Genomic DNA, 16,103 nt, shown 5'->3' on the forward strand with positions numbered 1-16,103 from the left:
TCCCGGCTTAAAGCGGCGGACGCAAAACAGATGTAAGCAAACGCGCAAATAAAAATAAAGATGGGATACACACAAACACATACACTTACACACACACATAGTCATACACACAGTGTTTGGCAGTGGGGCTTGTGTTTTTCCTCCCACGCTCCAGTGTCCAGATTCCAGCAGGCTTTACAGTAAATGATGTTATGACACACACGGGGTCATTGGGTAAGCAGTGCGAGGGAGGGAGGGATGGTGGGACGGGTGGGGTGGTGGGCCTTCAAACTAACCCCGCGGAGTGCCTGGGGTCGGCCGCACCGCTGCACCGCGCCTGACTCAGGCTCGCTGATAGACGGACGTTTACAGCTGTAAACGAGGGCCCGAAAAAAAAGGGCCCATTTCCGCTGCTTATCTCAGAGTGTGTGAGTGTTTGCGTTGGCACTCCTGAGGCGGGCGTGTTTGATCGTATCAGAGAGTCCAGCAGGTGGTTAGCACACACACACACACACACACACACACACACACTGTTGTAAATTTCTGGGTTATCAACAAGTGGAGTATTGACATCCTCTGTGGTGATTGCACACAATCAGCATGAATCACAAAGCTAACAGCCGAAAGGGGGAGGGTGGGGGTAGTGGAGTCGGGGTCGACTGGTTTTATCATTTACCCGCGGAAAAACACAACCTTGATGGTTTCGTGTCAGGGCACGGGGATCTTGTTGTGTTGCCATGACAACCTGTCACTCAGGATGCTCGGCATGCCATCGCACTTCCACGCATTTTTTTTCACGTCGCTGATGAATGTTTGGAGGCCGGCTCTTCCTGCGACAGGACCCGGAACATCCCTCCGCACACAGGCGGACACAATGATGAGGACTCACGTTTGTTTTCTTTTCTTTTTCCTCTGAACACCACCACCACCACCACCACCACCTCTCTCTCCCTCTCCCTCTCCTGCCCTCCCTCCCTCCCTCTGTAGCAAGGGGTGAAGAGGCAAGGAGGCAGAAACATAAATAACCCCGCTCAGGTCCTGACACCTTTCGGTATCTCCAACACTGGCGTCACCAGAGTAATGAAAGAAAGAAATTTGAAAATGTGTCCTCAACTTATTAACAATATTGGACTTCTAGGCGGCACAGTGGTGTGGTGGTTAGCACTGATGCCTCACAGCAAGAAGGTTCTGGGTTCTAATCCTGGTTCCTGGTTCCTTTCTGTGTGGAGTTTGCATGTTCTCCCTGTGTCTGCGTGGGTTCTCTCCAGGTACTCCAGCTTCCTCCCACCGTCCAAAGACATGCTGGTTAGGTTCAGTGGTGATTCTAAATTGGCCATAGGTGTGTAAGTGTGAATAATTGTCTGTCTCTCTGAGACTGGAGACCTGTCCAGGGTGGACCCCGTACCTCTCACCCAATGACAGCTGGGATAGGTTCCAGCGCCCCCAAGGACAAGCGGTTACAGAAGATGAATGAATGAATGAATTGGACTTCTACACCAAATAGTAGACATTTAAAACTCTAACGTTAAGTAGTTGTAATCCCTGACGGTGCAAAATCTACAGGTGTGATTAATGGAGCGGCTGTGGTTGGGTACGTGGAGCGGGTCGTCCACAAACCAGAGGGCTGGCGGTTCCACATCCTCAAACAAGACACTAGACCCTGAGTTCTGCGCTTGTGGGAATGATTAATGTAATGTCTTGTTTATTTAGCATGTTTTTAACACTGGTTTCTTTCCATAAAGGCAAGTTAGGCTAATGTTTATAACGTGGATTATAAAAGGGTGTTGCTCTTTCGGCACTAAAACTATTCACAATGAGAAAGAAATTAAACAGTTACTTGTTATTGTAGTTGCATTACTGTCATGAACCTCCTCATAAAAATTCCCGATCTTCACTGTTGATACGGATTTTTATGGATACAGACAATGATACGAATAAGATAATGATCCGAGTAAGGATACGGATAATCCGGATACTGCAGGTCGGGAACATTGTCCACGCCGGCTGTTTCAGTGCTCGAATAAATCACACCTGGGGCAATGATAAGGGTCTGTGATGTATAATCTATGGAGTTTTGCCTTATACTGGTCAATTTCTGTTTAAAGATCACTGTAAACTCTGACGGCCTGAAATCAACAAAAAAAGTCACGTGACGTCCGGAGCTCTATTAGCATGAAATTAACAGGATTAAAAGTACCTAAAAACTCTTGTCAGTTTATACATTAATGTTTTTTTTTTTTTTTTCTTTATCGCTTAACTGCTGAATTTAAGATATAGACTTTATTTTCTTACACATTTTAGACACAACATTTATTAAAATTGTGGTGACAGCTTTCTCAGTAAAATCATAAAAATAACAAAAAATGATTATATAAAATAAAGTTTTTAAGTTTTCCTTCAGTGTTAGCTCTTTAAACACTGCAGCTAGTTAAACATGATGTTATCCACCGATCAGCCACAACATTATGACCGCTGACAGGAGAAGTAAATAACATTTAAACCATCTTGTGACAGTTCAGTGTTCTCCTGGGAAACTTCTGGACCTGGCATTCATTGGTGTGGATGTTACTTAGACATGTAGCACCCACCTAGATCAGACCAGGCACCCCCACCCCATAGCAATGACACTCCTTGATGGCAACAGCCATCCCCAGCAGGATGCAGCCTGACACAGACACACACAAAAACACTTTAGGAACAACAAAAAAAAACATATTGATTAGGAATGAAATGAAATAACTTTACAAGGGGATTTAATTCAAGGGGGTGGGTTCTACACATTCACTATGCGCTCTCTACACAGACAGACGTCGTGTTTTCATGGTTATCAGCACATATACCGTCAACATGAGGCGATCACTGCTGAACAACACCGCTGGAATCGGGCTGACATTGACCTCGATGTTGCTCCAGTGTCTTACATCAGCTGCTCTGTTTTTCCACCGTTGCGTAACTTTACAACAGAGTTTGATGGCCTCTCCATATGCACTTTGTGTGTGTGTGTGTGTTTGTGTGAGTTTGTTTAAATGAGCCCAGTCAGAGCGCCTCTTGCTCCCGGAGACGCGTCCCCGCTGGCTTTATTTTCATAATACGTCAATATCATCGCAGTGCAAACACTTATAGTATAAAATATTGTCTTTAACAAAATGTACATTCACATAAAACATCTCCATAAATACATCTTCAACAAAAGAACTTGACAAATATCGGATCATTCGTAATATATCTCTGAAAAAGACTCAATAATAGCTTGTAATACCTACATATAACAATTGAAACCCGTATCATACAGTAAGAAAATATCCAATTTACAGGAAAAATATTGTACACAACTCCTTTCCATCAACTTGTCCATTGACAGTTTTAAAGCAATTGTATAAAAATCCTCATTTTTAAATCTCTTAGAAACTCAAAGAAAGCATTCGAGCTACGATATAGATTTGAAATCGATTTCAAATATCATAAGAAGTACAACAGGTTACAGTGTCCGAGTAAATCTCTCCAAAAAATCAACACTTAGCCATCGTTTAGTTACAAAACCGTGGAGGAAACAGTAAAAATACAGGCATTCAACATAAGGAAAACCCACGGCAACCGTAGCCACGCATTCAGTTGTGCTACAGCTCGACACCAAAAAAGTCTTGATATGTTTGTGAAAATAGGTTGGCACATTTGAAGACCAGCTACCTGTTGACTACAGCAGGAGCAGGGAGGAGGAGGAGGAGGAGGGGAAGAAGGAGGAGGAGGAACCCCCCGTCCCCCGCACCCGGCCTGATGTCTGTCTATCCTGAAAAATATGTCCTCAGAAAAGTCCGCACACACCAAGCTCATGAAGAAGACACGGGTCAAAAAAGCACCTTACATTCAAGAGGACCGCTACCGTTAGCGCATGCATGAGGACTACGTCAAAAAACAGAGTGCGTCCGCCGCTCGGGCCTGCATTAGTGTTTCATCAAAGCATGCATGTAGGAGCCGCAGGCTTGCAGGCAGTGCATGCTCGAACAGATTAGAGGAGAGTTAATGGCTGTGGTAAGCCGTACTGTGAGTAGCATGCTATACCATAAAATAAATCATCTGGGTTTTTGCATGAGGAAGCCAGACAGAGGTTTGGGTGTCTCCTCATGAAGTTTTCTTTTCCAAAGCAGCGTTTTAGTTCATAAAAATAGTCGGAACGGAATATCTGAACAATAGAAAATATTTCTTCATAAACAAGCACGCAGGAAAAAAAAAAAAAAAGTTTTTCTAAGTCATGCTTCAACTCCACAGAGATACAGACTTGGTGTGGCTAGCTATGCACACTCTATTGGCTACAAACACTATCAGGTTCAAAGTAGTAGAATCCAGCCGGCTACAGCATGCAAAAAAAGGGGAGGGAGGGAGGGGGGGTGGACGGGCCGAGATAGGAGACGAACTGCTTTATTGCTACACTTTGACAAGGAAGAATCTGGAAGTCAAGCATCACAGGGAAACAGACAGCGAACATGACCGAAATGCAGCAGCGGCATCATGCACTTAAAGACGCCGAGCAGCTCGGCTCAGGGGATCAAGAGTTTCAGCTCATGTGCCGACAGGAGGGGAGGAAATGACCGAAGGCGATGCCACGTCGTAGGTTGGCATTTCATACCGCTGACTGCCTTTTGCAATTATACATTTGGCTTCATCCACTTTATAAACTCTTGGACAACGATGCCCCGGTGTAATTATTTCCTGTGATCTGTTGTCCGATAACTCAATGAAAGGCAACGGAAAATGGCAAGAAACTCATTGTGAGGAGTGGTCGCTAAGGCAACAGCACTGATTTGGTTTTATACTGAGAGAAAAAGGGGTCAGCTAAAGTCGTTAAAGGAATTTTCTGGATGTGGCCGTTGACAGAGAGAGAGAGAGAGAGAGAGAGAGATAGGCTTGCATGCCACACTATAAATGTGTTTTTATTTTGATGCATTTTTAGTTCATTGTGTTGTGGATAACGGTTCCATCCTTGGCCTTTTGATTGACGGTAGAGCAACGTGGCTAAAGCGTCTTGTGTCCTGTTCACGACACCCAGCGGCGTCAAACAACAAACAGGGCTCCGGTGTGGAGGGAGAGTCGGACCGAGGCCGCCTCTCGGGGCTCCAGTTGGACGATCGGTGCCTCAGCCTGCCCGCCTCCCACAGACAGCAGAAGAAGAAGAAGAGGAGGAGTGCGCTTTCCCTCCGTGTTAAGCTCTCTCTGCTACAGCTATCTTGTCGCCATCCGTGCAATTAACCCACCTCCACTCTTAAATATCCTCGTTTTCCACGGTCACCACGGAGACAACATCCGTCACACAGCTGCAGTGGGAACAGAGGGCAGGTACCTGGTGGTGCTGGTGGAGGCAGTCGGTTTGGCCGCGTTCGGGCTCGGGGTCCTGACTGTGGCGTAGGCGGTCACGGTCGGGGCGGGGCTCAGCCTGGTGCACACGCTGCTGTGGGCGAACGAGCTGGAGCGGCGGTCAGCGTTGCCGGGCAGCGACTGACACGGCCGGCTCGCTTGTCTCCGCCCCTCCAGGAAGTAGGTGAGCATCTGACCTTTGCCCTTCACGCTGACCTGGCCGCGGCACACAAAGTTGTAGTAGTCGGTGATGAGGCGGTGGACGTCCTCTGTCACCTGGAGAAGAGACACAGGCAACTGTTGGTTCTTAAAGAAGGCAAAGTTACACAATCATCATTTATCTTTCTCATGTCTGTGCATTAAGTAGCTTACCTTAAAGACAGAAATCAAGGGGAAATGGTTAGCTTATCTCTAAGTTATATTTTGGATTTATTTTATTACTTATATGTTGATATTTGCTCACCGTCTTCATATATTATGTATAATTAATGTCTAGTCTTGGAAAATACTATTAAATACTATTTGTGACTGATGATGAACTTGTAAATATATGCAGAGCTCTTTAACAAGCAGTAAATGTTGAGAAACTTGTGGTTTTTGATATGAGTTATTAAAAAGCAGAGAATTAAACAATTGGATGTACACTGCTGCCCATAAAGTTTCATTTATATAAAAAGGAATAAAAAGAGGAATGTGTCTGAAAACAAAATTATTCCAACTTTATGGGAAAACCGCACAAAAACATGAAGAACTGATAATGAATCGATTATGTGAATAACACACCATTAGCTGCATTGAAATATATGAACAGTAAACAGCCCCTAATGAGTCTCATATTTAGTTTAGTAGTTTAATATTTTACACTTTGTCACCATTTTATCACATTCTGGATTAAAACGATATTTTATCTTAATATATCTTGTTGAACACATCAACGCTGCCCTGAGAGATTTAGATTTGTCAAACCAGGCTATAAATGTCAGGGTTTCATATTCTGCTCCTCCTCCTGTGCAGCTCTCTCCACTCCTCTCCCACTGGTTGATTGAACTCACCTGCATCTCATCTACTCATCGAGCCTCCATAAAAGACTTGCTCTCTCTAGTTCAGAGTCGCCAGTTAGTTCCTTCTCGTTCGGTCGTGATTTACGTGAAAGTGCCTTTGTGATTTGTCTTTTTCTAGTTCTTTCCTGGTTCTTTCTTTCTTTCCTGCTACTACTTTTTTTGACCCTTGTCTTTTCTTCAGCCAAAGTTTGCTTGGATGAGCTTTAATCAACCGTTGCATTAAGTCTAGCTCTCTCCTGACGACAGTACTACGACCACCTGCCATCAGCTGCCTAGGGATTCTACTGTCTTCAACTATTTTTACACCTCTTGTTTTTTTTTTTTGTTATTAAACAGCTCAATTGCCTGGGTTTGGGGAAACCTAACAGTAAAAGTTGTTCTGCCTAATATGTATATGAGAGTATCGTCTGCATATACCAGAAATCTGAAAGAGGAGTGAGCCAAGAATAGAACCCTGTGGGACTCCTCTTTAAAACGAATACCCTATTTTCTTTTAATACATTTATAATTGCACATTGTTTGTGTTTAGAAAGGAAGGATCTGAACCTATGAGTTTTATCAACTCCAATTTGAAAAGTCTATGTGTTTTAAATGTCTTCTAAGATCAAGAAAATAAAAAATCCCTTTCATCAAAAAGAATTTAATCTCTTGATTAAATGATTAGGAAATTAGCTGCCTGAAGCCAAACAGAAATCATTTGAATCTTAACATGCTGAGATTTCTTTCATGTACAACAATGCATTCATCAGTGTCTCCAAATTTAACTTGGATATATGTTACTGCATGTTTCTGGGTCTCAAAGTTAACGATAACTGTGTCCAGCGAAAACTGACCTAAACTCTTCCTGAAACCACACATTGTTTTTTTTTAGTTGACTAGCGGGCTTTGACGGGCCTCTTGTTGCATTTATTGTCATATTGTCAGTTTTCCAGGCTGCAGATCCTAATCTTACTGAGACTTGCTTGAACAAAGGGAAAGAAAGAAAGAAAAAGAAAGGTATACAGAAGTAGTGTACCTGTATTTTTCCTTGTACTCCGGTACTGTCCATCCTGCTGGCTACGTTCACCGTGTTGCCCCAGATGTCGTACTGAGGCCTCCGAGCCCCAATCACTCCTGCCACCACTGGACCCACGTTGATACCTGGAGAGCACATTTCCAGAGTCTGGGTCATCGTACTGCACATGTGGAGCTAGTTATTAGAGCTTTTACTGAATTCTATAGAAAAATATCAAGATGTTTGTTTGTATTTTGAACCCCAGATTCATACTATGGGCTAAATAATTATGTGTAATGTGTTTTTAGTGCATTAGTGCAGACTGTAGGAACTGCTCCTCAAAAGTGAAGCCAAAGCAAGTAGAGCTCCCCCTGGTGACTGGCTGCAGTATAGGTCATAAGCTCCACCCCCTCCATGTAAGTGGATGAGACTTGGGCCAAACTCATTCATTCATTCATTCATTCATCTTCTATACCCGCTTAGTCCTGTTAAGGGTCGCGTGGGTCTGCTGGAGCCTATCCCAGCTGTCATTGGGCGAGAGGCGGGGTACACCCTGGACAGGTCGTGGCCTGTTCAGGTCGTGGCTAGCGCTTTGGGCTTGTGACCGGAGGGTTGCCGGTTCGAACCTCCGACCGGTAGAAAGCGGCTGAAGTGCCCTTGAGCAAGGCACCTAACCCCTCACTGCTCCCCGAGTGCTGCTGTAGCATGGCAGCTCACTACTGCGGGTTAGTGTGTGCCTCACCTCACTGTGTGCTTTGTGTGTTCACTAATTCACGGATGGGATAAATGCAGAGACCAAATTCCTTGTATACACAAGTATACTTGGCCGAGAGACCTTAATCAGAATAATTAATAATCAGGTCGCCAGTCCATCGCAGGGCTAACACAGAGAGACAGACCTTGGGCCAAACTAAAACACTAAAATACAAGTCAAATGATTTTATAGGGATGGTTTCCGTCATTGTAGGTAGTTAATATAATGTTGATGCATGTTCAAGTGTCAATTTTTTGGATAGGTTTAGTTTTAGTTAGTTATTTGACGCTATAGAAACAGGATGTGACATAATGCCACACCAACTGCTCTTAAGATGGCACCGACCGTATCTGCGGGAAAATAGCGTCAGTTTGGCCAATACAAGGAAGTGGCCAAACACAGAGTAAAACACATTTATATGCATGGGAGTTATTTCTGCTATGAAATGAGAAACTAGTCCATGTTCTTTCTCCTTTTCCAGCGCAAATTGCAGAATGATCTACTCTGTTTCCGCCATAGCTGATTTTCACTTTACCTTTTCACTCAATAACACGAAAGTGGGCGTGATTTGGAGGATCTTCAAAGATTTTTTCTGAAGAGGTCATAATAATGCCAGCACATTATGAGCCTGCTTGGGTAACCAGTAGTGAGAGCTACATTATGTAATGTCATTTGTCCAAGGCTTGTTCAGAGTAATGAATTAAAAGACCTGAGACCACAAGGATTATTTAATCCCTCCAAGAAATCCTGTTAATCCTGCCTAATTGGGGCTTTAGTGTTGTATTTTGGGTTGGCTAAATAAATAGTAATTTTACTATTAATAACTTTATGATGACGTGTCAGCAAGTCAAGGCATTGCCTCATCTTTACAGTCAGCTCCGATGCAGGAGTTAAATGATGGACACAAACATGGAACATGCTGATCTGATAGCTTTGTTTTCCTTCACTTTCTGGAAATCCAGTATTGTGCAAATTACCAAAAGTTGCGTTTTTGCAGAAGAGGTCTCGGGACACAAACACGTTTTTTTTTTTTTTTTCACTCATGGAGCCCCACAGACAGCAGACAGGATGGCACTGTGTACACCAGGTTACACTGGGATTAAACAAGGGCTCCTGTTGCAGGCTCCCCACAGGATACCCAACACAATGGAACCCAGAACTTCAGGTCTCGCTGTGACGAGCTTCCTGCAGGGAACACTCTCTGTGATGCATTTCCCACAGAAACTTACTGGCACTGAGCGCCCGCGGCGTCCAGTGTGACAGGTCAGAAACTCTGACACTAGTGTTTATATAGGCCACTCAGTGTGTGCGTATGTGTGTGTCACTCACCCACTCTTAGGACGAAATCGTTGTAGGACTGGTAGTTGATGGCATCCAGAACGTCAAACATCTCGATGGCAAAGTCTGACACCGTGCATAAATGTGAGGTGATGGACTTTTTTGCCTAAGAATCAGAAACACACACAAATGAGTTACAGCACTGCAGAACCTTTAGGTAGGAGGTCATATTAGCCATTATCCACTTCTATTCCCTCGGTGAGATAACAGCCACAAAGACGTGCACCGGGAACATTTTCCCTAAAGTCAAACCGCCGTTGTGACCGACTCGTGGGTTTGCGCAACGTTCTGCAGAAGTTGCAGAAAGGCCTCTTTTGTTTGTCAGCTTTGCAGGGTTTAAAGAAACTTCATGCACACACAACATGCTGACGCCACAGAGGCCAGTAATCCCTCACAGAGGATTTTGTGAAAAACGCGACGGCGTTATAAATATCAACAGCCACACTGCAAAAACTGAAACCCAACTAAGGTGCAATATCTTAAATCAAGACAGAATATGCTTGATTTTTGTCTAGCAGGATAGATTTAGCATGAAAACGTTTGACTCTGAATGAACTTTAAAAGTTGTTGTTGGGCTTTTCTTGCTGGTTCTTAGTGAAGTTAATGCTTCAAATGAGAACTACCGCTGTTCTAATGGTTTTAGGTGAACACAGAAATGTGCAAAACTATTACTATTTCAAGAATCTTAATATTAATAACATATTAAAGACAGATAGTGATCAAATGTAATGCATGCATTGTTTTATGAGTGCAGTACAGAGCTGTTCTGTTCACATTTTCCTTGCAGCAATACAAATCTGCTTGTTTTTAGGCTAAAAACACTAGTTTTGAGATATCTGCGGTTTTCTTTGATGCTAGATACATACAGATCAGGCGTAACATTATGACCACCTTCCTAATATTTTGCAGGTCTCCTTTGTGGTGACTCATCAGAGAATGGACATGGGCCTTCTGAAGGTGTCCTGTGGTGTCTGGTAACAGAATGTAGTTAGTGGGGGGCCTTTGAGGGGAGGGTCCTCTGTGGATCATCCCACAGCTACTTGATCAGTTTGGGATCTAGTGAATTTGGAGGCCAGGTCAACACCTTGTGCTGTTCTTCATGTTTTTTTTTTTTTAGTTGTTCCTAAAGTGTTTTTGTGTGTGTGTCTGTGTCAGGCTGCATCCTGCTGGGGATGGCTGCTGCCATCAAGGAGTGTCATTGCTATGGGGTGGGGGTGCCTGGTCTGGTCTAGGTGGGTGCTACATGTCTAAGTAACATCCACACCAATGAATGCCAGGTCCAGAAGTTTCCCAGCAGAACATTGGATTGTCACAAAGATGGTCGATGTTATTCACTTCTCCTGTGAGTGGTCATAATGTTATGGCTGACTGGTGTATTTACTAGTTTTAAAAAGTCTTGGCAGGTCAGATTTTCCTGTTCTATCGGCAGTAATATATCCCTCACTTTAGAAAAAGTTTTCTTGTTTTCATTAGCTTGTTGTTTTTGCAGTGCAGATAATACTTACCTGGAAGTTCTAGGCCTCTTAAAAAATGCCATTTGGAGCTGTTTGCTAATACGCTGCAAACACACACACAAACACACACACACACAAACTCATGCAGGGTCTAAATATAGCGGCCGCATGTGTACCTTGGAAGCAGTTGTAGGAACCAGCCCCACTGCAGCCATGTATGTGCTGCCGATGGTTTTGATTTTCTCGATATCCCTGTAGCACTCCTTATCCATCAGCTGGAAGAGGAAAAAGCGGGATGAAAACAGGTGGAAAACATTACAACTGTCACAAATTTCAAATTAAATATACGACATTATGGGTTGTGCATGCAGATAAATCCAAAAGCAACTTAAAATTGAGTAAATTAATGCTTTATGTAGCTGATTCTAGATTAAGGCGTGCCAAACGTCATCTGTAAGTAATTCCTTATTTCGTAGAACATTCCCAACCGCGACCATTGCTTATTATACTGCATCAATAAACACAACTTTTTTCTTTTTAAGCCTCAATCACGGCCCGCAGTGTCATCTTTAAAAATGACATCATGTCAACGAAGCCGAGGTGCGCCGGAGCTCCAGATTCTCCACAGACGCGAAAATCCACAGGATTTATGGACGGGTGGACGGAATGAATCACGGCACCCACCTCATCAAAGTCGGCGATGATCTCATTGAGCAGCCTCAGACACTCGACTCCCATGTTGTTCCCGTCCAGCTCGATGTAGAAGTCGTTGAAGTTGGCGATGGAGGCGAACAGCACTCCGACCTGAGCGTAGGACTGGTAGTACAGGTCCTGAAAGAGGGTGGGACACTTTAATCAGAGCCTGATGGTGATGACTAGATGCAAAAGAAGTCAAAAATGAATTAACTAATAGGAAATAAAGGGTCAGTTCACTCAAACTAATCAAAAAGACAAACATGTAGTTAAAGGTGATGGAGCTCTCCCTGGGTTTTAGTTTTTTTTGAGGCCAACAAAAAACCCATCATGGTTTCTTTCTCATGGCTGTGGTGGTTTACAGCCATGCAAATAGTTTTGATTTTATGTGCCCTGGTTTTGAGAGATCTGTCTCTGTGATTTCTGATGTTGGTTTGTGGTAATCATAGCTCGGGGGTTAAAAAAAAATCACATTTAAAAACATCAGAAACAGCGATACTGACATGATTAAAGAAGCTGTGTACGGCTACTAAAGGCAAGATTTGTTTTGCCCCAGGATCCAGAATAAATATAATGTTCATGCAGTAACACTGTGGCTTTTGTTTTCTCATAGATACCACATTTTAACTTCACTCACTGACCAGTCATAAGCTTTTTGTTTCCCTGATTGTAACTGTGATAAACGTCCTTGGAGTCGGCTACAGCATCTTAAATTATTATCTGCACACTCATGCAGACTCTTTTAGACCAAGACTGAAGAGAGCGTCACTGTAACTGTCTCCAATAAGGAAAATCCATTATCTAAAAAGTCTTTCAGAAATATAAAAAGCTGATACAGAAGACTTTTGATGTTTAAGCAGCAGAACTGTCTGAGATAAAACTCCTTAAAAAAACAAAATCAGGGTAAAGATTTTTGTAACGGGGACACAACTGCTCAGTAATAAGGATACCTCAGCAACTGCTTGTGGAAATGTTGTCTTTGTGTTATATTTACACGGATCAGCCACAACATTAAAACCACTGACAGGAGAAGTGAATAACATCGACCATCTTGTGATAGTTCAGTGTTCTGCTGGGAAACTTCTGGACCTGGCATTCATTGGTGTGGATGTTACTTAGACATGTAGCACCCACCTAGACCAGACCAGGCACCCCCACCCCATAGCAATGACACTCCTTGATGGCAGCAGCCATCCCCAGCAGGATGCAGCCTGACACAGGCACACACACAAAAAAACTTTAGGAACAACTAAAAAAAAAAAACATGAAGAACAGCACAAGGTGTTGACCTGGCCTCCAAATTCACTAGATCCCAAACTGATCAAGTATCTGTGGGATGATCCACAGAGGCCCCTCCCCTCAAAGGCCCCCCACGAACAACATTCTGTTACCAGACACCTCAGGACACCCTCAGAAGACCCATGTCCATTCTCTGATGAGTCACCACAAGGGAGACCTACACAATATTAGGAAGGTGGTCATAATGTTATGCCTGATCGGTGGACATAGAAGTAGACAAAAGTGGAAATAAATTATCAAATGTTGCACTAGTAAAACTTGCAAATCCATAACTGACTGACCTACTATTTTGTAGTACTAGTATTTTTATATATACTGTAAAATTGCAGTACAATTACAGGAGATTACTGTCAATCTAAATAGAGTGAGTTGCTGTTAACTGTGCATACATGGAAACAGTTTACAGTGTTATTAGCAATCATTTTTTTTTTGTCATGTGGTTGAAGAAATTTGCAGGAAATTATGCTGCTTACTTAAATTAGGGAAACTAAATTAAATTGAGAAAATGCCTGAAATTAGGGACAGGGGAACATACCAACGTAAGCTGCAGTTGTAGTGAAAACAGAGCTTCTAATGCAGCAGCAGCAGCGTAACTTTGAATTCCAGGCAGCAGAGTCCCGCTGCGCTGTGCTATGAATACAGTGTATGGGTGAACTTTAGCCCAGAGGAAAGAGAGGAAGCCTTTTCTATACACTGTAGCTCTGCGGGGGTTAGCAGCGTGCTGGAAACACACTTCCTGACTTCCTGCCCCCAGTGTTTACTAGCCTCAGCCTCAGATGATCCCTGCGCCGTCTGTTGCACAACGCCGCCGCCGATTGTCGATGGATGCGGCGCTCTGCTGTACACTCTGACTTTGTGGCATGTTCCTTCGTAAAAATGAAATCATCTCAGCTCGTCAAACCGGCCTGAAACCTCCAGAGCAAACCTGAAGGTGACATTGGCAAGGAAAAACTCCCTTCTAACGGGGGGGGGGGGCAGCAGTTAACATGCTATATAGTAGTAGCACAGAATTGCATGACTAGTAATAGAGAAGAAATTAGAGGACAAGAGCTTGTGCCAGAGAAAAGAAATTAGAGGATAGGAGCTCTGTGCCAGATAGAGGTGCTCAGTGCATCGTCCCCCAGCAGCCTAGGCTTATAGCAGCATAACTAAAGGATGGTTCAGTCGAGCCCTAAGTATAATCTTGATCAAAAAGTCCTAAGCCTAACCTTAAAAGTAGAGAGGGTGTCTGCCTGTGTGTGTGGTTTGCAGCGTCAGAGCTGTGTCCTAATTGTGGCTGTCCTGCTCTGTTTACACACAAAATGTGCATTGAATGCTTTGTCCTGTAGCTAAAAATATTGCAAGTAAAAATCCCACTAAGCAAAATATGAGGCTTCATAGCAACCAAGATTGAAAACTCTATTAAGATGCAAGCTTTCTGCTGGTTAGAGGCCCCCAGCTTTATGTGTAACATCCCTAATCCAATATGTGTAGATTCAAAACTAAAAATTGGATGCAACACTCCAACAAATATGTTCGTACTTTTAATATGTTGCACATAACGACCCTGTCCTCATGTAGGGTTATTCTGTCCCTCATTTGCAGCCTAAAAGATGTACGGTTTCATCACTTCCTGCAGAGTATGTGTGTGTGTGTGTGGAGTGGGGGGGTGTTCATCAGTCAGTGCATACGGACACACTGGGCTGTCAGCTCACACTTCCACTCTAACACCAGCACACATGGCAAAGGGAAGCGGCACCATTGTCCCGAACAGCTGGGTACATTTTTCCCAACGCTCGCAGTGGCAGCGGAGGAAGTTTCTTTGCTCCAGTCAGACAAGAGACCCTGAGACCTGACTGGAATGAAATTTATTTTATGCCGCCCCATAACTTTGGATTTGGTGACTTATAGGTCAATCGACACTTTAATGAAACTGGACTACATTTAGTTAAAAGTGAAAGATTTTAGTTCCTGGGGTGTAAAACTAGTGGGAACAATTAAAAGAAGCAATCAAATCATCAGCATGAAATCTTATATTATAGCTTTACTGGTTTACTGAGTGCAGCAAGAAGTGGTTTAACCCTGGCCCACCCTCTCTGTAATGATGAGAGTCACTTTCTCTGTGAAGCTACAGGAAACCACATTTGATGAAATTTGGAGGAAGTGGAAGAAAAAAAACAGTCATCACCAAAAAGAAGGTGACACACTTTCATTGGACCTCCTTTAGCTTTGATTACAGCACAAATTCTCTGTGGCATTGTTTCTATAATCTTCTCCAATGTCACCAGATTTATCTCCATCCAGTGTTGCATTCATTTTTCACCAAGATCTTGTATTGATGATGGGAGAGTCTGAACACCGCACAAAGCCTTCTCCAGCACATCCCAAAGATTATCAATGGGGTTAAGGTCTGGACTCTGTGGTGGCCAATCCATGTGTGACAATGATGTCTCATGCTCCCTGAACCACTCTTTCACAATCTGAGCCCCATGAATCCTGGCATTGTCATCTTGGAATATGATCCATTGATGGAATAACCTGGTCATTCAGTATATTCAGGTAGTCAGCTGACCTCATTCTTTGGACACATAATGTTGCTGAACCTAGACCTGAGCAACTGCAGCAACCCCAGATCATAGCACTGCCCCCACAGGCTTGTACAGTAGACACTAGGCATGATGGGTGCATCACTTCATCTGCCTCTCTTCTTACCCTGATGGTTCTCCACTATCCTTCCAGTTTTTAATAATGCGTTGGACAGTTCTTAACCCAGTTTTAGTAGTTTCTACAATCTCCTTAGATGTTTTCTCTGCTTGATGCATGCCAATGATTTGCACAATTTAGTGAAGTGTTTATCATGAGGTCATATACATATTATCCTTAACCTTGTTCTAAAGAATTTGTCACTTGTTTTTTGGGGACACCTTTAAACAAGCGCTGAAGAAGTAGTCGGATGAAAATGCTTCACACATTGGTGCAGTTTTCCCAATCCAAAATCATGAAGTGCATGATTTTGAGGGATCTGAGGCCAAAGGACAAAATAAACAGCAACTATGGGTGAGAGAACTGCCTCTCATCACTATAAAACAGTTTCCAGTTCACAGAAATAGGAAATAAGAAGATCAGTTCTGACCCAATCAGAATAACCAGCTCAAACATCCTAAATATGCAATGATTTAACATATTTCAGGTGCATTAATGCT

General features: G+C 43.3%; 1 protein-coding gene across 2 annotated transcripts in view; it reads right to left on the minus strand.

Annotated features, from left to right (window-relative positions):
- Nucleotides 1–5,280: 5,280 nt before the first annotated feature.
- adcy1a (adenylate cyclase 1a) overlaps nucleotides 5,281–16,103 on the minus strand; it is a gene marked incomplete at both ends in the record, with an annotated part of 47,258 nt that continues 36,435 nt past the window's right edge. For both annotated transcript variants that reach the window (XM_084548321.1, XM_084548320.1), the window contains 5 exons: nucleotides 5,281–5,604; nucleotides 7,405–7,529; nucleotides 9,467–9,581; nucleotides 11,106–11,204; nucleotides 11,614–11,760. In XM_084548321.1, the coding sequence (XP_084404447.1) occupies nucleotides 5,281–5,604; nucleotides 7,405–7,529; nucleotides 9,467–9,581; nucleotides 11,106–11,204; nucleotides 11,614–11,760 (810 nt within the window). The remainder of the gene's footprint in view (nucleotides 5,605–7,404; nucleotides 7,530–9,466; nucleotides 9,582–11,105; nucleotides 11,205–11,613; nucleotides 11,761–16,103) is intronic.

Source organism: Chelon labrosus (genome assembly GCF_963514085.1).
Source record: "Chelon labrosus genome assembly, chromosome: 7".
NCBI classification, from domain to species: Eukaryota; Metazoa; Chordata; class Actinopteri; order Mugiliformes; family Mugilidae; genus Chelon; species Chelon labrosus.